Raw genomic sequence first — 21,592 nt, 5'->3', positions numbered from 1 at the left:
AATATCTCCACTAAAAGGAACCAGGGTTCCTTGGAAAAAGACTGACTGTAAGGCTGAGCAAAAAAAAAAACCACAATATTAATATAAAACATTTGATTGCACCAAAAGTTAGTATATGCTTAAGCATCTTGAGAACACATCAAAAAGATACCGAAGCCAGTTTGAAGGAACTCCAACGGGCCAAATCTGGGCTACTTTGAGCATCAAAATACATACCTATAGATACAACTTTAAATTAGCTGGGAAGATGTCAGACATCTAACCCCATCAAGAGAATTCCTTGATTAGACCAAAGAAGGTATCTAACACTTGGGGACTGGAACTGTCCACTCACCTCATAGGAAGAGGTCATCTATAAATGAACCCAGTGGTGTGTCAAAACATTTCAAAGTCTACCACTTCATTAACTTACTTCAGACTAACAAGCTGATAAATACATGTGGCTGTTTTTATTAAATCAACCTTATGTTTTGACATAGTCATATACTTCTATGCAGTTCTAAGAAATAAAACAAGGAGATCCCATGTCCTTTTACCCAGTTTCTCCTAGTGGTAAAATCTTGCAAAATAGAGTACAATACCATAATCAAGATGTAGAAAATTAGAAAATGAAGATCCAGAACATTTCTATCACTAATAACAAGATCACTCTTGTTACCCTTTTAAGGAGCCTGTAAGTATATATCCTTACACTCATTTGCCTCATATACTTTTATAAATGCACCTACCTTCTTCTTAATCCCAAGCAATCTGTCCTCCATCTCTGTAATTTCAACACAATCATAAATTTGATTATATGTTCTCTGGGGACTATTTTCACTTAACATAATTCTTTGGGCTCTGACTTAAGTTTCTGCAAGTATAAATAGTCCTTAGTGGTATGTCACAATACAGGTGTACTATAGTAACCATAGATGCAAGCATACTAGTATTATTTCTGGTTTTCAAGTATTATAAATAGAGCTATCACAAATATTTGTGTACAAATAAATGAGAGTAATGGCTTATAATTCAATAGAATAGAATCCAGGAGCCCAAGTAAAAATAAATTAATATATTGGACAGAAGGGTTTTAAAAAATCAATGGATATTAAAATCCGCAAATAAAGGTCTGATGAGGAATTGTACATTTATATGGTCTTAAAATACTAACACCCACTAATGAAGCATTAACTACAAAGGGAAAAATTTCAAAGTTTCAGTGGAAAAACCCTAACCAAGTAATCAAAGTTTACATCATTAATAACAGGAAAAATAGATTTGTGCCTTCTGATACGATGCACTGGGATCTCAAACACCATATCTATAATATCCCACCAAAAATACATAGCATCAATGTTCATAGCAGCACAATTCACAATAGCTAGACTGTGGAACCAACCCAGATGCCCTTCAATAGATAAATGGATAAAAAGAAATGTGGAATTTATACACAATGGAATATTACTCAGCACTAAAAAATAACAAAATCACGGCATCTGCAGGGAAATGGATGTCATTAGAGCAGATTATGCTGAGTGAAGCTAGCCAATCCCTAAGGAGCAAATGCCGAATGTCTTCTTTGATATAAGGGGGGCGACTCAAAACAGAGCAGGGAGGAAGAGCCTGAGAAGAAGACTACCATTAAATAGGGATGAGAGATGCATGGGAATGGGAGAAGGGGAATCACACAGAAGATGGAAGGAGACCCTCATTGTTATGCAAAATTACATAAGATGGTGTGAGGAAGAAAAAAAGAGAGAAAAGTGTCATAGAGTGGGTAGAGAGAGGTGATGGGAGGGGAAGGGAGGGGAGGGGGGAATAGGAAGGGTAGCAGAATACAAGAGACACTAATATGGCTATATATATAAATGTGGCTGTAAAACCAATGTGATACTGCAATCAAATGTATGATATGTCAAGATCATTGTACTGTTTTGAGCAACTAATAAAAAAATTTAAAAAAAAATATAGCATAAATCTGATCCTGAAGAAGCAAATTAAATGAAAGGCCATACTACAAAAAACTAGCCTAAATCCTTCAAAAGTATCAATGTCACAGTACACAATCAAAGGTTAAGGAACTGCTCCGGATTAAACCGTTATGTACCACTACTCTATTTAGAACACTCATGAAAACCCTACAGGAATTAGTGGGACACTTAAAATTACTCGGTTTTCAGTTTTTTAGATATCTCTAGGAAGCAAATTCATGACAATTGTAAAAGCTAGTGCTATTTTTTGTTTTCCACAAGATGGAAAACACAGTGTACACACATGTAACATGAGTAGCTGAGGAGGTAGGGTTGCAGAGGTACAGCAGCATTCTGTACACTACTGAAATCACACTGCTTTAGAGTGACACTGCTATAGTGGGATCCCTCTGTATGTAAATGAAACACCCATGGAAACCACAAAGAAATACCTATGGAATGTACCCAAAATGACAGGTAAGGGAATTAAAATATTTCACTACAAATGTAAATCAAAGATAATAATCTTTGATTATTATGAAGATAATCATATAAGGACTCCTAATCACACTGAATCAAAGCTTGCCTTGATCTCTTTATAAGGATGCAAACCCCAATGAACCATGAATGATGTTAACTCCAGTCCCTGAGGTAATTAAATCATACTAATACCATTTCTGGGGGGAAATGAGGGGGGGCCTTATTCCTATGTGTGGAGTTGGAACCTAAATATATCTTCTGAGAGATATAATTTAAAACTCCATAATACTCTCTATTCCTATTTTTCTAAAAGTCTTTATCAATGGACACTGAATTTTATCATAATTATTCTACATCAATCTATACATTCATAGGTCTTTATTGTTTGTCAATATTTGTGTGTCTATACAGGACGGACTTTGGTCTATTAATCTGGGGTTTCTTTCATTGTTTTATTTTGACACTGTCTTTTCTGGTTCAACCATCTTGTAATACCAGCTTCATAAAGTATACTGTGAATTGTTCCCTGTTCTTCTACTTCTTGGGAATGTTTGTAAAGAATTGGTATTAATTCTTCAAATGTGTGGTAAAATTTTCTAATGATATCACTGATATCTATACCTGAAGATCTTTTTAGAGATTTTCCTATTAGGACCTTATTTTCTTTAATGGTCACTGGACCATCTAAATGTTCATGTTCTTGTGGTAGTTCAAGCTCTTCCAGAAATTGATCTAATAAATCTATAAGGTATATAGTTTGTACAGTTTGTACTTTTGGGCTAGTGTTGGGTTTATTTTGATCATCATTTTAAACTTAGGAAGTTTAAAATTATTGAGAACTTTCTTCTTAGTTAACATAAGCATTTAATGCTATAAATCTCTAAGCACTGTTTTCATTGCACCCACAAATTTTTATATGCAGTATTTTCCCTTCTGTTCAGTTTTAGATATTTTCTTAATTTTCCTTTCAAAAGTCAAAAACATATCTTAAAGAAGACAAAAAGATGATAACCTCTTACATTTACCCACATATTTGTTATTGTGTTGCTTTCTCTTTATCACTGATGCCCAGTTTTCCTTCCAGTATCATTTTCTTTCTGTCTGAAGACCAATAATTATTTTTCAAACAAATCTGCTGGCTCTTAGCTTTTCATTATATGAAAATATATTTATTTTGCCTTCCTTCCTAAAGAATGTTTTTCTAAATATAAAATTTCAGTTTTACATGTTTTTCCTTTGGGCACTTAAAAATGTTGTATTCGAGTACAAGGCCCTGGGTTCAATCCTCAGCACCACATATTAATAACTAAAGTAAAGGTATTGTATCCAACTACAGCTAAAAAATAAATATTAAAAAATTTTAAAAAAAATTGCTTCTGTCTCATTAAAATGTTCAATGAACTAAAAGAAGATCTAAGGAATGCATTAAGAGCTAATACAGGAGATGACAGATCACTTCAATAAAGAAATACAAATATGGAAAAGAAGCAAATCAGAATTCATGGAATCAAAACCATGAATGAATGAAACGTATCATTTAATTTCAAAACCAATGAATCAAATTTAAAATTCACTTGGAAGTATCAACAACAGATTAGAGTGTGTAGAAAATAGAACTTCAGGGCTGAGGATGTGGCTCAAGCAGTAGCGCACTCTCCTGGCATGCGCGGGGCACTGGGTTCGATCCTCAACACCACATAAAAATAAAAATAAAGATATTGTGTCCACCTAAAAAAACTAAAAAGTAAATATTAAAAAAAATAAAATAGTACTTCAGCCCTTACAGATAAAATACCAGGGATTGAATACAGGGCACATGAACTGGAGTATAATAGTATTCAATAAAGGAGAAAAAAATGATGAACTCTGGGACAACATCAAAAGATCAAACATGAGTGTCACCGGTATAGAAGAGATCATAGAAGATATAGTATAAAAGCATAAAGAAAACTGTCAAAGAGATATTAACAGAAAACTTTCCCCATATCAGAAATTAGATAGCTATTCACACACAGGAATCATACAAGTCCCCAAATAGAGCAGATCAAAAAAGAAGTTCTCCCAAGACACATCATAATCAAAATGGCTAACATAGAAAATAATAAAGAATATTGAAAGCTGCAAGAGAGAAACATCAAGTCATATTTAGAGTTCACCCTTTGACTTCTCGCCTCAGGCACTAAAATCAAGGAGATCCTGAAATAAGAATATTACAAGCTCTATTAGAAAACTATTGCCAGCCAAGACTGCTATACCCAGGAAAGATCTCTTTCAAATGGAGAAATAAAAACTTTCCATAACAACGGTAAGCTAAGAGAATCCATGACCATTAATCCAGTACTACAAAGATAAACTGCACACAGAGGAATCCAAAAACAAATCCCAAAGTGTCTAAATAAATGAATATCAATAGAAGAGCAATCAATAACAAGAAATCAAAATGGCAGGAAACCACAAATTCATAGCTATGAAAACCCTGAATATAAATGGTCTCAACTCCTCAATTAAAAGACACAGACTAGCAGAATGGGTTAAAAAAAAAAAAATGCAAGGCTGGGATTGTGGCTCAGCAGTAGAGCACTCGCCTAGCACGGGCGGACCCGGATTCTCAGCACCACATAAAAATAAAGGCATTATATTGTGTCCACCTACACCTAAAAAATAAATATTAAAAAAAAAAAACAAGATGCAATTAGATGCTATTTGCAAGAGACTCATGTCATTAGCAAAGACACAGGCTGAAAGAAAAAGGACGGAAACAAACAGACCATGCAAATGGAGTCAGAAAACTTTGTCATATCTGATAAAGCAGATTTCAAGCAAAAATTAATCATGGGACAAAAAAAGGACACTACATCCTGGCAAAGGGATCAATCAAACAAGAAGATATAATGATAGTAAGTATATTTGCCACAAATGTCAGCACATCCAATTATATTTTTTTTTTAAAATGCTGAACACTATATCTGTTAAACCCCAATAAAATAATACTTGTAATATTGTGATTTCAACAACCCTTATCATGAAGACAGGTTCTCAAGGCATAAAATTAATAAAGACATGTCTAACCTAAATAACAGTACAAATCAAATGGACCTAATAGACATGTGCAGAATATTTCACCCCAAACAACTGAATTTCCCTGTTCTCAGCAACTTATGCAAACTTTTCCAAACAGATCATCTTCTAGGTCTCAGTGTTTTAAGTCTTAGCAAACACACACACACAAAAAAAAACCCTGATATAATCCATATATCCTATCACATCATAATGGAATGAATCTAAAAATCAACAGCAAGAAAAACCATAGAAACCACATAAACACATAAACATTGAAGAATACTCTTTTAAATAAAGAATGGATCAAAAAAGAAAAGAGAATTCAAGAAAAATTTTTGAAACAAATGAGGACATACAATATATCAAAATCTCTCAGATGGTATAAAGTAGTTCTAAGAAGAAAATTTAGAACATTGAGTACCTAAATAAAAAAAATAGATTCCCAAATAAATAAGCTTATGCTCTAATTCAAAGCCTTAGTAAAGGAAGAACAAACTAATTCCAAAGTCAGTGGAAGATAGTAAATAAATAAGATCAGAGCCAAATTGATGAAATAAAGACTGAAAAAACAACTATTTTGAAAAGTTGTACTCTAATAAACTGGAAAATCTAGAAGATATTGGCAAATTTCTGACCTGCCTAAATCGAACCAGGAAGATACAGAAACCCTAAACAGATCAATACAGCAATGAAAAGTCTTAGGGGAAAAAAGGGCAAGCCCAGAACCAAATGGACTTTCTGCTGAGTTATCTCAGAAGTAATACCAGTCCTGCTAAGTGAAATAAGCCAGACTCAGAAAAAAAAGAGCCAAATATCTTTCTGATATGTAGAAGCTACAGCAAAATAACAGAAAGAAAGCAGTAAGGGGGAGGAGGGTTTAATATCATAAAGATATAGGTAACATCAATGGAATAGGAGGAGGAGAACAAGAGGGAGAAAGAAAAGACAGGAAAAGGGAAGAAATATGAAATGAATTTAACAAAATCACATTATACACATATATGAATACACACAGTAAATTTCACCTTTATGTACATGTAGAAAGAACAAGTCAAAACTAAATAAATGAGTGAAAGGAATATCAGTAACACAGAGGAAGAGAATAATGGGAAGTAGGAAACGAAGCAAAGGAAGAGAGAGTTTAAAATCAAATTCCTCACATGTATGATTTTTTCAAAATGTACACAACTACTGTTTGCAACTATAATGCTCTAATAAAAAAAATACATACATAAGTTATGTAGTAGTAAAGGAGTACTATGCCTCTAACCTATTCTCAAAAAAGAAAAAGTAGAATAAAGAATCAAAGAAAATTATAAAAGAAATGTAAACAATCTATAAATATGTGTAAAAAAGTACTCTGTACTATTCTTGCAATTTTCCTATAAATTTAAATTAAATCAAAACTAAAAATAAATCATTTGGGAAATATAAGACTTTCCAAGGTGACTATATCAAATAAGTTAAACTTCACTATATAAGAAATTCAGAGTTGAACCATCTTCAAAGACATTTAACCCAGTATTCTCATCTGTCAAAGAAATTATACAACTTAGTAAATTCAGGAACAAATCTGATACTGGATATGAACTCTTTTAGATCTTGTTTCAGGTCCATCTGTTTAAAATTACACACATAATTATATGTATATATACTTAAGCCTCCATAGCTACATAATTTATTTAAGATCAGAGCCAGTATAATAATATATACATACAAGATTGTTTAAAAAGAAAATCACAGTGGTTGTTTTTATTGGTTCACACACACAAGCAATAAATGTTAGTAACAAAAGAAACTGCATATAAAATCTGACTATAATTAACTATGTAAGCAAAATACTTTTTTCCCAGGTTTGTCAAGTATCTTTCTTGAATAGATAATTTAACTTTATACTATTTCAATCTTGGGTCTGCATTCCCACCGTTCTTTTAATACAAAACAACCCTCTCCCTATAATGTAAAATTTTAATCGGTAAAAATTTATTTTTCATAAGTTTGGGCTTCCAACTGTTATATATTGCCTTCTTTGCAGATCTCAGCATCATAACAAAAGGACTTTGAAACATAGCCAAATTTACTTTCTATATTAAATAATAAGGCCAAGTTTACATTGAGGAACGTAAGTTAAAGGAGAAATACCTTTAGCTTTAGAGAGAGAACTATATTATAAAATAAAGACATTAAGACTCGGGAGTACTGGTACTCATTCTCAAGAATGAGTTCTCCCAATATATCATCAAACATGAACACATTTCTTACATCATAAAAGATAAATTTGGTTTTTTAATCTTTTTCACCTTGAACATCTTACCTATTTTAATAGATTTTGACCTAAGTCCTTATATTAACATAGGCTATCCTAACACAAAGTAGACTTTCTTCTTCACTCCTACAGTACAGAGATTTCTTCAGGGAAAAAAAAAAAAAAATCAGTAATAATATGCACACAGAGGTAAACATGAAATCACAAATACAATGCTTGACACACAATGGTCTTTCATTTTTATGGTTGTGCCCTTAAAGAACTAAAAGAATTTATGTGATGTTTGAGACTGAAAAAAACTAAAAATTTCTATTTTGTGGTTTACCTCGATATTGCAGCTTTTTCCATTATTTCTTGCTGAATGAGCCCAGATGGCTCAATGACATCCAGTATGATTATGCTCCACAACTTGTCTGATTTGGGCCTTTGCAACACAGCAGATTCATCCTCCACATGTCTCAGCCAAAACTCAAGTGTTTCTTTAGGAAAGTGATTGGCTTCAGATATGAGGTCCAGAGCAATACGATGCTGGTCTTTTTCCACAGAACTGTAAGGCTTAACCTGCCCGAGTGTGCCAGCAATTATAGGCAGAATAGAGAAGCCTTCAGACACATCTAACACATATAAAGGTTCGGAGGTGCTCTGCACAGTGTTTTGCCTTCCAGTTCCTGAGCTCATTTCATTATCCTCACAGTGAGGATCCATCACCTGACACAGTTTTTCTGGAGTCAATGAAGAGAATACCTTTTTCATTGCCATTTTAAAGCCTTCATGATATGGGATGTTATTAAGCAAAGCAATTTCTGTGGATTCCAATACACATATTTGCTCTCCAGCATCTGGCTTGCTGGTTTGAAGGTTAGCCAGGGCACTACAGAGTTCAGCCTCATTTCCCGAAGATAGCAAGTCTGTATCCTTAGTAAAACTTTTTGTAACTTCCATTTCTTGTTCCAAACTCAAAACACTGATACTTTGGATTCTTAGGTAACAGTCTTGACAAGATACTTCCATTGTCACATGATTTCCAGGCTTCATCCAGTAGTCTTCATTAATAAGAGAGAAATAGTATAACTGATTAATATGGAATGCTTGTTAGCCTGAAGATCACATAAACATCTCCAATCCCCCCCATTTAATCCCCAATTCTTTTAATAACTACAGAAAGGATTACATCTATTAATTTACTATTTTAAAAAACTAGGAAAATCTCACCAGCTTTACTAGGGAAAAACTAAAATTTGGAAATTCGACTAATTTGTACCATAACAGAAAGACTTAAGAGCTCTATTACTGGACTGTAACACTATCTGTATTATAGGTTTGTTTTGTTTTGTTTACTGCTATCGATAGGTACCATCATAGGGAAGAGGAGTCAGGGAGGCGGGGCAGATGGCTGCAGGGAATTCTCAATCATCTTTGGTAATAAAGCTAACAAAACTAAAGAGAGACAAAATTAAGGAATCAGATGAGACTGGGTGCGTTCACGGTGGTATGGCCATAGAAAAAATTCAGGAATCAAAATCAAATTTCACTTTAACTTAACATGACATTCTTTTCTCTACAAAAAATTTCCAAAAAACAAGTCAGCATTCATCAGAATCCTGTTTGAAATAGTTCTAATCAGTTAATTTTTAGATATTCTTGCATGCTTAGGAATTTCAAAGTGTAAGAAAGAACTATGTTCTACAAGTACTCTTTTCTATGAGTTTCACATGTGGTAAAACTTTACAATGAAAATGTATAATCATAATACCTTCTCATCAGCTCTAGAACCAGTTAAAAGTACAAGTTGTTATTCTTACATTTAGACATTTTAAATGACTCTTCTCCAAAAATACTTTTTTTTTTTAAATGACAATTCGAACTGGGTTTGTAACTCGGCAGTAGAGCCTAGCATGTTCGAGGCCCTGGGTTCCTTCCTAAGCATCACATAAAAATAAATAAATAAATAAAATAAAGTTATAAAAAACAATTGATAAAAAATTTTTAAAATGACATTTAAGTTAACTCTGAGAGAAAATAAATATACAGATATAAAATATATGTTTGTGTGTGTGTGTATAATTTATTGAGTGCCAATCACTGTAGCAGATATTTCATACCCTTTATCTCTAATAATTCCTACAATAATACTGCTAAAACGTAGACAGTGCCATCTCATTTATATATATATCACAACAAAAATGGAGAAATGACTAGCAAGGCCAGTCTACAGGGAGTCAGAAAGTAGCAGATTTGAGATATGAATCCAAATCTACCTATTAAAAAACATCACACTAGTCACACACTATACAGATCCATAACTTAATAACCTTGTCAAATTAGATCCTTAGGAGACTAAAACGAAATGTACTTTCTACTTAAAAAGGGTAGAGCTTTTCTATATAATTCAACTGCTGTAAACTTACTGAAACTCATCAAATTGCTGTAAAAAAAAAAAATTTCCATGCAAAAATTATCTTTAATACAGAACTTCCTTAGTAAGTTCACTCATCCATGAACTCCCTGAAGTGCCAGCTTTTGTTTATATTAGTATGTGCATATTTATGACTGAGTCTCCACAGATGTTATCAGATACATCAAGAGGTTAAAACTCCTGCACTAAAAGCATTTTCCAATACTTTCCATTTAAAACACAAACAACAGCAAAAACAGCATTTCTTTCACTTACTGATAACTAAAAAACCAGTGATAAATATTTTTGAGTGGCATGTAACAGAGTTGGTTTTAATCTCTCTTCTTTAACTACTTACATTAATTATGTATATCTACTTTTGATAAAAAAAAAAACTTCTCAAAGATTTAACCAACTTCCCTTGACTGAAAACTTCATATTCAAAGTTTTATGAGTTTTGTTTTTTCCCTTTTTAGTCATGATTTGAATACTCAGAGCATTCAAGCAACACGTTTTTTTAAAAAACAAAACAAAAACTAGACAAGACCTACCTGGAAGGTCCTGCACAGGGTAAACAGCCTGTTCCCAACATGTTTCCTCACTAGGACTTGTGGATAAACTGTGTTCATCATCGAGCTGAAGCACAAACCAGACCACAACAGCATCTAATGTGCCTTCTTTAACAACAGGAATAGTAATTGAGTCAGGTTTTTTAGTTGCAAGACTTTTTAATTCCTTAGGGAAAAAAATGTAAAAGGAATGAGAGGATTTCATACACTGAACATCCCTGAAATAGCCTTCCCAGCACTCTGAAGCAACCAGTAACGTGGATATCTAAAACCACCTCAAGACTACTGGATCAGGAATTTTGATCTGTTATATTAGAGTATCACTCAGCTACTCAAAGAATAGGCAGATAGACATCACCACTGCAAGAAATTTCGTGATATATTGGATGACAAAGCAAGTAGCAAAGTCACAAGGATTATTTTGTTTAAAAAGGGATGATGGTGGCCTAGGGTTGTGGCTTAGCCATAGAGCACTGGACTGACACGTGCGAGGGCCTGGGTTCGATCCTCAGCACCACATAAAAATAAATAAATAAAGGTATTGTGTCCAACTACAACTAAAAAAAAATATTTTTTTTTTTAAAAAAAAAGGTGTATAAACATAAAATTCTAGTCTGAAAGATGCACTCCAAACTCATGACCTGAGGAAGAGGGGCCAAGATTTAAAAAGGGAAGAAAAATACTAGAGCTTTTTCATTTTCAATTCTGTATGCCTTGAAAGTGTTGTTAAACAGGTAGGTGATGTTTTCAAAATTAAAACCTTAATAATATATATGGCAAAGAAAAATTAAAATAATAAAAGGATAGCTTTGAGGTAATCAGCAGCTACAATGGTGTTATTCCCTATTGGGATGTTGCTCAGATTATATACTTATACTTAGGAAGAAGACTGCTCTGCCTCACGAAGCAAAACCAAAATATTAAAATTAGCTGGAGAATACCTCAATAATAACCAAGCAACAGTTATTACAGGATAAAGCTTCTATTAAATTTTTTAAATCTTAGGCTAAAATGACCTTCACAAAATCTTCGGTCCCCAGGTAGCTTCATCTAAAACATCTGTATACTTGAACATTTAACCTTAATTAAAGAGCTTCATGGAGCTGGGGTTGTAGCTCAGGGAAGAGCACTTGCCTGGCATGTATGAGGCCCTGGGGTTTGATCCTCAGCACCGCATATAAATAAATAAAATAAAAGATCTATTTACAACTAAAAAAAAAAGACCTCATAGAAGCGTTCTATGTGGCCTTTCTCAATTTCTACCACATACACAAATACAAACTAGCGTGATCAATTTGCCCTGCTTTTCTTAAGACCACTCTAGTTTTAAAACTGAACATCCTCTGTCTCAGGAACTCCTCAGTCCTGGGCAATGGAATGGCTAGTCACCATAATGCAAATTTAATCTTGAAATTTGGATTAGTGTTCATTTCAAGGAATACTATTAGTTTAAAAAGGCATCATCATGATAGAGAGAGAAAAAAGAAAGAAAAACTTGGTCTAGAAGTCTTGCCCTTGCATTTCCATGCTGAATATTCTGGCAGAAACTGTTTAATGTGATAAATAGTTTCCTCATCTGGAAATGGGGTTATAGCTCAGTGGTGAAGTGCCTGCCTTGCACATGTGAGGCACTGGGTTCGATCTTCAGCACCAGAGAAAAATAAATAAAATAAAGGTATTGTGTCCATCTACAACTAAAAAAAAGTTTCCTCATCTGTACAACACAAGGATAATTCTAAATTCTTCTGAAACATGGTGTTAGAGCTCTCTAAGACAAATGTGAAAGCACTTGGCACACTATACATCCCAATCAATCTTAGGAAATTTTTATTTGTGCTTGAAGTGAGTGAATAATTTCAGGAGGGAATTCTAATATACTCTCTTATCAATTCTTTATATATCAGAAGCAAAATCTTATGCAATCTCATAAAAATAAGATTGTCCTATCCATTAAACACTGCATAAAATTTAATGCTTAAAAATCATAATTGAAATTTTTTGGTTCTTACCTGAAGACTGTTAAAATCTACTTTCATGATTTCAAAACACTCTGTCAAAGCCAAATATCCTCCAGGAACTCGACTCATCTTTTCAGTTGTATAAGGTTCAACTGTTTCTTCATTATCTATATAAGAATAAGCTGGACTCTGAAATTTCACATTTTTTGGCAAATGGATACCAACAATATCCTTAAGGCCCACTCTGTTGAGAGACAAAATAAGGCAAGTAGGTGAGAAAGATTTTTTTTTTTACATCAAGTAATATCATCTAATATTGAGTCATAAAAAATACATATAAAAAATGAAATAAGATATCATGGGCATAGGTTTCTTAAATTATGTACATAATCACTAACTATAAAAGACAACAAATGACAAGTAGATATAAAGAACTTCTGCTCAGAAAAGAACATCCTAATATTAAGGAAAAATGAAAATCACTGAATGAAAATATTTGTAATACACATATTCAATCAAATTTTAGACACTTCACAGAAGAACACATCTAATCAGGTGGCATACACTTGTAATTCCACCCAAAGAAGCCGGAGGCTGAGACAGAAGGATGGCAAGATCAAAGCAAATTAGCAAGGCACTAAGCAACTTACTAAGACTGTCTCAAAATAAAAAATAAAAAGAGCAGGATATGTAGCTCAATGGCAAAGTCCCCTAGGTTAAATCCCCAGTGGGGGGGGGGGAGGGGGACAAATCTAGTAAGTACATTAACAGTTGCTTGGTTTCAATAATCCCCAGGGTAATGAAGTAAAAACCATAATGTATAGTACACAACCCCTAGAAGGGGGAAAATAAAAGTCAAGTTTTATTTGTTCACGTGTTGATGAGGATACAGTCCCATACTACTTGTAGGAATATAAATTAGTAAGTCCATTTTGGAAGATGGTTTTGCAGTACCCACTCAAGTGAAACATATCTATTAGAGAATCACCCTTAACGTGGTATCTGGCTTTTCCACTTCTGGGACTATAGCCAAAGAAATTCATACATTAAAAGAACATTCAGGAATGTTTGTAGCAATAATATTTTACCAAGAGTCCACTGATACAATTTAAATGTCCATAAATAGTGAAACAGGCAAATAAATATATTGTAATATATTCATACAATGGAATTTTATATTCAACAAACTGAGCCTAACAACATGGATATGTTAGACAAAAGAAATAAGGCATACACACACACAATCACACTATATAGTTTAATCTGTGTAAAATTCAAAAGAAGCAACACTAATGTGTAGTACTGGAGGTCAGGATAATGGCTACTTTTGAGGGAGCAGACAATGGAAAAGGAAAGAGATTCTTCCTGGAGACTTTCCAGGATGGTAGTAATGTTTTGGTCCCTGATCTGAATACTGGTTACACAGGTATATATCAATTTCATGAAAATTCAGTATTGTATAGGTTATGCATTTAGTATAAAGATTCTGTGTCAATAAAAATTTACATTGAAAATAACATTCCATGACCATTTCGGCAACACCATTTTGTAAAAAGAAAACACTCCAACCTCATCTCACCTCACCTCACAAGCTTTTTTTTTTTTTTTTTTGGTGGGAATGCTGGGGATTAAACCCAGGGGCTTATACATTCAAGGCAAGCACTCTCCCAACTGAACTATATCCCCAGCCCCCAGAAGCATTTATTTTTTTAGTCTATTAGCCTTCATAAAGTTATAGAAGTTTAGTTCCCTTCTAGAAATTTTTTTATTATACTCTCAAAAAATGAGTCATCAAATAAAATTAAGAATTTTAATAACTTAAGTCACAAGTTATAAAAACAAAAAAGATGTGACAAATAAGTTCCTTTTAGTTTATTACAAAATACATGAATATAGACTTACTGCTACAACTTCATATAGAAAGAGAATGTCAACCTTCACTGTACTCCTTATTTCTTCACTGGTGTTTGATGCATATCTTTCCATACCTTCTTCTTTTCATTTGAGTATAATATGTACATATATTGCTCAAATATATATAGATATATTACACATATTTTACTTTGCTCTTAACTTTTTAATTTCGTAAATTATTTTAAATCTATAGACAAGTTTCCCGGACAATATAAAGAACTCTCATACCCTTTAACCAGAATTTCTCATACTATGTTTTTTGATATTTTGTCACATTTGCTTTATCACACTCTTTATTTTCTTCTAAATTATCTGAAAGCAGATAATTCATCATGCATTCATCATGCCTATTCATTCCTCAACAGATACACTTTCAGTGTATATTTATTACAAGTAAAGATATTCTCTTAATCACCATAGTTACCAAATCAGTATTTTCCAATCTATAATCCACATTCAATATCTCTCAACTATCTCTTTAATCTCCTTTAATGTGGAGATTTAATGTTCCTTATCTTTGCTTTTTCTCTCTCATGACAAGAAATTTTTTAAGAAGGTAGTACATTTTTTGGCTCCATCTTGACTTTGTCTATGGTTTCCTCATAATTAGGTGCATACTTCTGGGAGGCAATACTATCTATATAAAGGGGGTTTCCTCACCAAGAATCTTAGCTTGATCACTTGGTTAAAATGCTGTATGGTTTCTTCACTACACATTTACAATTTTCCTTCTGTAATTAGTACATTTGAAAAATACTTTAAAACCACTGAATACCCTGCTTCTCGTTAAATTCCTTCCCTTGACTTAGAGTCAATTCTTGATTCTTGCCTCTATCATCTGTGCATGAGGATTGCATAATAGTCATTCTGCATCATTTTTTTCTGTATTATTAGTCAGCATTCCACTGTAAGGAAAAGGTACCTTTTACCCCCATATATGTATTTATAATCTGCATATTATAAGCAGAGATTCATGAACTCTCATTCAATAGCTTCAATCTTAAATATTACTTATTTTGGTACTTAAACTGTCCCAGATTTGACCAGTGGTTAACCCTTCAAGCATGCTCCTGTGTTCTTTTAAAATTCCCAGGATGGGGGCTGGGGATGTGGCTCAAGCGGTAGCGCGCTCGCCTGGCATGCGTGCGGCCCGGGTTCGATCCTCAGCACCACATACAAAGATGTTGTGTCCGCCAAATACTAAAAAATAAATATTAAAATTCTCTCTCTCTCTCCCTCTTTCTCACTCTCTCTCACTCTTTCTTTAAAAAAAAAAAAAAATTCCCGGGATGATGATGATGATGATGATGATGCTTTTAGCATTTTCTTGCTTTTTGACACAAGATGTTTTAGAATCATCTTGAATCTAACATGCCCTAATCCTAGAATCAGCCATTTCTCCAAGGAGATATAAGGTCCTGAATCTTGCTCCTAGGATTATGCCTTATCAGATTCATATATGGAATACCATAAACTTGTTCCCTTGCTGTTCATGTACCTTGGCTAATTCTTTTGGACACTTGTATAATATTATAATAGGTGACTATTCTAATCTATTAAATATTTTCTTGTTGATAAACATTCAGATCAGTTATAGTAATACAGTGGATACCCCTGTACATTAATCATCATACACATAAACAAGTGTTTATCAGGAGAGATTCTAAAATGCAGAAATGCAGTGCTAAGGACTTATAAACATCTCTAATTTATTGTTAGAAAATACCAAATTGAGCTACTAAAATGTTGCACCCAAAGTGTGTAAATTTTCCCCACATCTTCAAAAAAGCAATTAAAAATATTATCCCATCCAATTTCCATTCTGACAATTATATTCCTTCTTTGTTTTAGGTTACAAAATTTTTACCTCAGTCTGTCACCTGTCTTTAAAAGTACTGTATATTTTACAGACTGATTTTTTTTCTTTTTAATGTAGTCCAATCTGTCAATATTTTATGGCTTCTGGATACCACCCTGTTTTGCAAGATCTTACTGAATTAGAAGGATCTGTTTTCCCCAAATGAAGCTAACACCACATTTACTGATCAGTTTGCTCTTTCCCTACTAATTTGAAATACTGTATCTGAAATCTACAAAGGCCTGTGCATCACAGGCCTTTGAAATTTTTTACTATCACTCATGCACTTTCCTCTGCATCAAAACATTATTGATTTTATTCCTAGGTTTTTATAACCAAAAGGTGAGTTTCAGCTTTCTCTGTTATTTTTAAATATTTGTTTGCTCAGGTAAGCAACAGATTCAGCTGATTAGGTTCCCTGAGGTAATTTTATAATTATGATTTACAAACATTTCTACCAGGTAAAACAATTGCACTCAAATATATCTTTTTCAGCATCTTTCTTCACCATCCTCAACCCACACTGCTCAATTTCAAAAATAAATTCTGGATCTGACTCACACAGAGCTACTCAATCAAAATGGACAGCATTTTCAACATTACAAAAGCTCCTCTGTGTTTGTTTGCACTCACTCACACATTTGCTATATAAGTAAATCAACAATGAAATTACCCTTTTTCAAAATAGTAGATATCAGCTATGTAATTTCTATTTTGCTCAGGCCAATGATTTTAGTGGTTTTCCTATAAAATATAAGAAGGAACTATTGAAGGCATGTTATAGCAAGAAATCTCAAGGAAACACAGCCTAGCTTTTCTGGTGGGCAGGGTAGCCACAAATGTTCAGAGTTGAAAGTGTACATCCCTTTAACTCAGAAATCTCTTACAAAGGAATCTATTCCAAGAAAATAATAGACAAGACTGCAAAGATGCTTATCCTGGGTCTTAAAAGGAGAAAAGCAAAAGGCCAGGCACGGTGGCTTATGCCAGTAAATCCAGCAACTCCAAGGCAGAGGCCAAGGGACCACAAGATAGAGGCCAGAATTGACAACTTAGTGAGGCCCTTGCAACTTAGTGACACCTATCTCAAAATTACAAAAACTGCTAGGTATGTAGCTTAGTAAAGAACCCTTGGGTTCAATCCCCAGCACCAAAAACAAAGAGGCAGAAAAGAGGAAGCAACCTAAAAATGTTAAACTCATAACATTAAGAAATTGATTTTTAAAAAATCACAAACCAACTCTATTAACATGAAGAGGGTCACAAATAAAGAGCAAATATACTGGTATTTTGGAACAAAATTAAGTTTACACACATTTATTTACAAATACTTGACATTCAACCTATACACTATCATTCAGCCAGTTTGCTAATTAAGCTCTGTATGTTTGGTATCTTGTGCCCACCAATCCTTAAACATTCTTGTTATCATCCAGTAATGTGAGACAAAAAGATTAAGGAACAATATGCAATAAAAATGAATCGTAGTTATTTACTGGTGAGGGATTTAGGATGATTTTAATTTTCTTCTTTTATTCATTGATATTTCCTACATTATTATTAAGTTATTGGGGGAAAAGAACTTCTTAGATCCTAAAATTTCATCCCTCCCAAACACTAATCACAACATTAATGAAGTTATCAAGAAAAATAAGCCAACAACTACAATTCATTCCCACACTAGTAGTTTTAATTCCAACTTCATCTGAAATCATTCTGAAAATATTCTGTACATAAATCTATTACACAACTAAAGGACACTATGTTGTACAATAATTTTCCATTTTAAAAAAAAGGCTGGCTTTATGGGGCTGGGGCTGGGGCTGGGGCTCAGTGGTAGAACACTTGCATAGAATGTGTAAGGCACTGGGTTCAATTCTCAGCACCACATAAAAATAAAATAACGGTCCATCAACGACTAAAACATATATTTAAACAATAAAGAAAACAAGCTGGCTTTAATTGTAGAAGTTTATTTTAAAACAAAATTATTAGATAGGCAAAAATAAATTAAGACTAAACGTATGAATTTCAAGGTCAAAAAACTTCAGATCCAAAGAGAAGGAGAGAAAACTCAAATTACTAACATAAGTGATGAAAAAGGAAATATCACAACAGATACTACGGAAAACAGAATATAATAGAAATTATTTTGAAAACTTGTACTCCTATAAAATAGAAAATATCAAAGGCAATGACAAATTTCTAGAGTCATATGATTTGCCCAAATTCAATCAGGACTATCTACACAATTTAAACATATCTATTTCAAGTGATGAAACAGAAGATGCCATCAAAAGCCTACGAACCAAGAAAAGCCCAGGACCATATGGATACACAGCCAAGTTCTACAAGACCTTTAAAGAAGAACTAATAGGGGATGGGATTGTGGCTCAGCAGTGGAGCACTCGACTAGCAAAGGCGGGACCCAGGTTCGATCCTCAGCACCACATAAAAATAAAGGCATTGTGTTGTGTCCATCAACACCTAAAAAATAAATATTAAAAAACAGAAGTTTAAAAAAAATTAAAAAATAAAAAAAAGAAGAACTAATACCAATACTTTTCAATTTATTTCAGGAAATAGAAAAAGAGGAAGCACTTCCAAACTCATTCTATGAGACCAATGTCATCCTGATTCCAAAACCAAGCAATGGTACATCAAAAAAAGAAAATTTCAGACAAATTTTTCTAATAAACATAGATGCAAAGATTCTCAATAAAATTCTGGCAAATCAAATACAAAAATATATCAAAAAGATAGTGCACCACAATTAAGTGGGGTTCATCTCAGGAATGCAAGTTTGGTTCGACATACGGAAATCAATAAATGTAATTCATCACATTAAAAGACTTAAAGATAAGAACCATATGATGATCTCAATAGATGCAGAAAAAGCATTTGACAAAATATAGCACCCCTTCATGTTCAAAACACTAGAAAAATTAGGGATAACAAGAACATATCTCAACATTGTAAAAGCTATCTATGCTAAGCCCCAGGCCAAAATCATTGTAAACAGAGAAAAATTGAAGGCATTCCCTCTGAAAACTGCAATAAGACAGGGATGCCTTCTTTCACCACTTCTATTTAACATAGCTCTTGAAACACACTGGCCAGAGCAATTAGACAGATGAAAGAAATTAAAGGAATACATGTAGGAAAGGAAGAACTCAAATTGGCACTATTTGCTGATGAAATGATTCTATACCTAGAAGATCCAAAAAACTTCTAGAACTAGTAAATGAATTTAGCAAAGTTGTAGGATATAAAATCAACACCAATAAATCAAAGGCATTTCTGTAATCAGTGACAAATCCTCAGAAAGGGAAACGAGGAAAACTACCCCATTTACAATAGCCTCAAAAAAAAAAAAAAAAAAAAAAATACAATACTTGGGAATCAACCTAATGAAAGAAGTGCAAGATCTCTACAACAAAACTACAGAACACTAAAGAAAAAAACGAAAGAAGACCTTAGAAGATGGAAAGATCTACCTTGTTCTTAGATAGGCAGAATTAATATTGTCAAAATAACCATACTACCAAAAGCACTATACAGATTTAATGTAATTGCAATCAAAATCCAAATGACATTACTCATAGAAATAGAAAAAGCAGTCATGAAATTCATCTGGAAAAATAAGAGACCCAGAACAACCAAAGCAATCCTTAGCAAGAAAAGCGAAGCAGGTGGCAATACTAAACCAGACCTTAAAACTACACTACAGAGCAACAGTAACAAAAACAGCATGGTATTGGCACCAAAACAGACTAGTAGACCAATAGAACAGAAAAGAGAACACAGAGACTAACCCACCATAATTAGTTATATTATCTTAGACAAAGGCACCAAAAACATACTTTGGAAAAAAGACAGCCTCTTCAACAAATAGTGCTGGGAGAATTAGAAATCCATATGCAACAAAATGAAACTAAACCCCTATCTCTCACCACCATGCACAAAACTCAACTCAAAATGGATCAAGGACCTAGGAATTAAACCAGAGACCCTGCGTCTAATAGAAGAAAAAGTAGGCCCTAATCTCCATTATATCGGATTAGGCCCCTACTTCCTTATTAAGACTCCTATAGCGCAAGAATTAAAATCAAGAATAAATGGGATGGATTCAAACTAAAAAGCTTCTTCTCAGCAAAAGAAACAATCAGTGAGGTGAATAGAGAGCCTACAGAATGGGAGCAAATTTTTTCCACTTGTACATCAGATAGAACACTAATCTCTAGGGTATATAAAGAACTCAAAAAACTAAACACCAAAAAAATAAATAACCCAATCAATAAATGGGCCAAGGAACCGATCAGGCACTTCTCAGAAGATGATACACAATCAATCAACAAATATATGAAAAAATGTTCAACATCTCTAGCTATTAGAGAAATGCACATCAAAACTACTCTAAAATTTCATCTCATTCCAGTCAGAATGGCCGCTATTAAGAATACAAACAGGGCTCGAGTTTTACTCAGAGGTAGAGCACTCCCCTACCATATGTGAAGCCCTGAGTTCGATCTTCAGCACCACATATAAATAAAATAGAGATTTAAAAAAAAATACAAACAACAATAAATGTTGGCAAGAATGTGGGGGGGAAGGCACACTTATACATTGCTGGTGGGACTGCAAAATGGTGCACCCAATATGGAAAGCAGTATGGAGATTCTTGGAAAACTGGGAATGGAATCACCTTTGGACCCAACTATCCCACTCCTTGGTCTAAAAACAAGGACTTAAAAACAGCATACTATAGGGACACAGCCACATCAATGGCAACCTAGATGTCCTTCAGTAGATGAATGGATAAAGAAATGTGGTATTTATACACAATCTAATATTACTCAGCATTAAAAGAGAATAAAATCATGACTTTTGCAGGTAAATAGATGGAGTTGGAGAATATAATGCTAAGTGAAGTCAGCCAATCCCAAAAAACCAAATGCCAAATGTTTTCTCTGATATAAGGAGGCTGATTCATAGTGGGGTTGGGAGGGGAAGCATGTGAAGATTAGAGGAACTCTAGATAGGGCAAAGGGGAGGAAGGGGACGAAAGGGGGCAAGAGGTATAAAAAGATGGTAGAATGAGATGGACATCATTTCCCTAAGTACACGTATGAAGACATGA

General features: G+C 33.6%; 1 protein-coding gene across 2 annotated transcripts in view; it reads right to left on the bottom strand.

Annotated features, from left to right (window-relative positions):
- Prmt9 (protein arginine methyltransferase 9) overlaps window positions 1-21,592 on the bottom strand; it is a 43,946-nt gene that overhangs the window by 10,867 nt on the left and 11,487 nt on the right. For both annotated transcript variants that reach the window (XM_076864328.2, XM_076864329.2), the window contains 3 exons: window positions 12,732-12,924; window positions 10,705-10,888; window positions 8,084-8,801 (listed from right to left, as the gene is read on the bottom strand). In XM_076864328.2, the coding sequence (XP_076720443.2) occupies window positions 8,084-8,801; window positions 10,705-10,888; window positions 12,732-12,924 (1,095 nt within the window). The remainder of the gene's footprint in view (window positions 1-8,083; window positions 8,802-10,704; window positions 10,889-12,731; window positions 12,925-21,592) is intronic.

Source organism: Callospermophilus lateralis, chromosome 8, assembly GCF_048772815.1.
Source record: "Callospermophilus lateralis isolate mCalLat2 chromosome 8, mCalLat2.hap1, whole genome shotgun sequence".
NCBI lineage: Eukaryota > Metazoa > Chordata > Mammalia > Rodentia > Sciuridae > Callospermophilus > Callospermophilus lateralis.
This window is presented reverse-complemented; position numbering and strand designations above follow the sequence as displayed.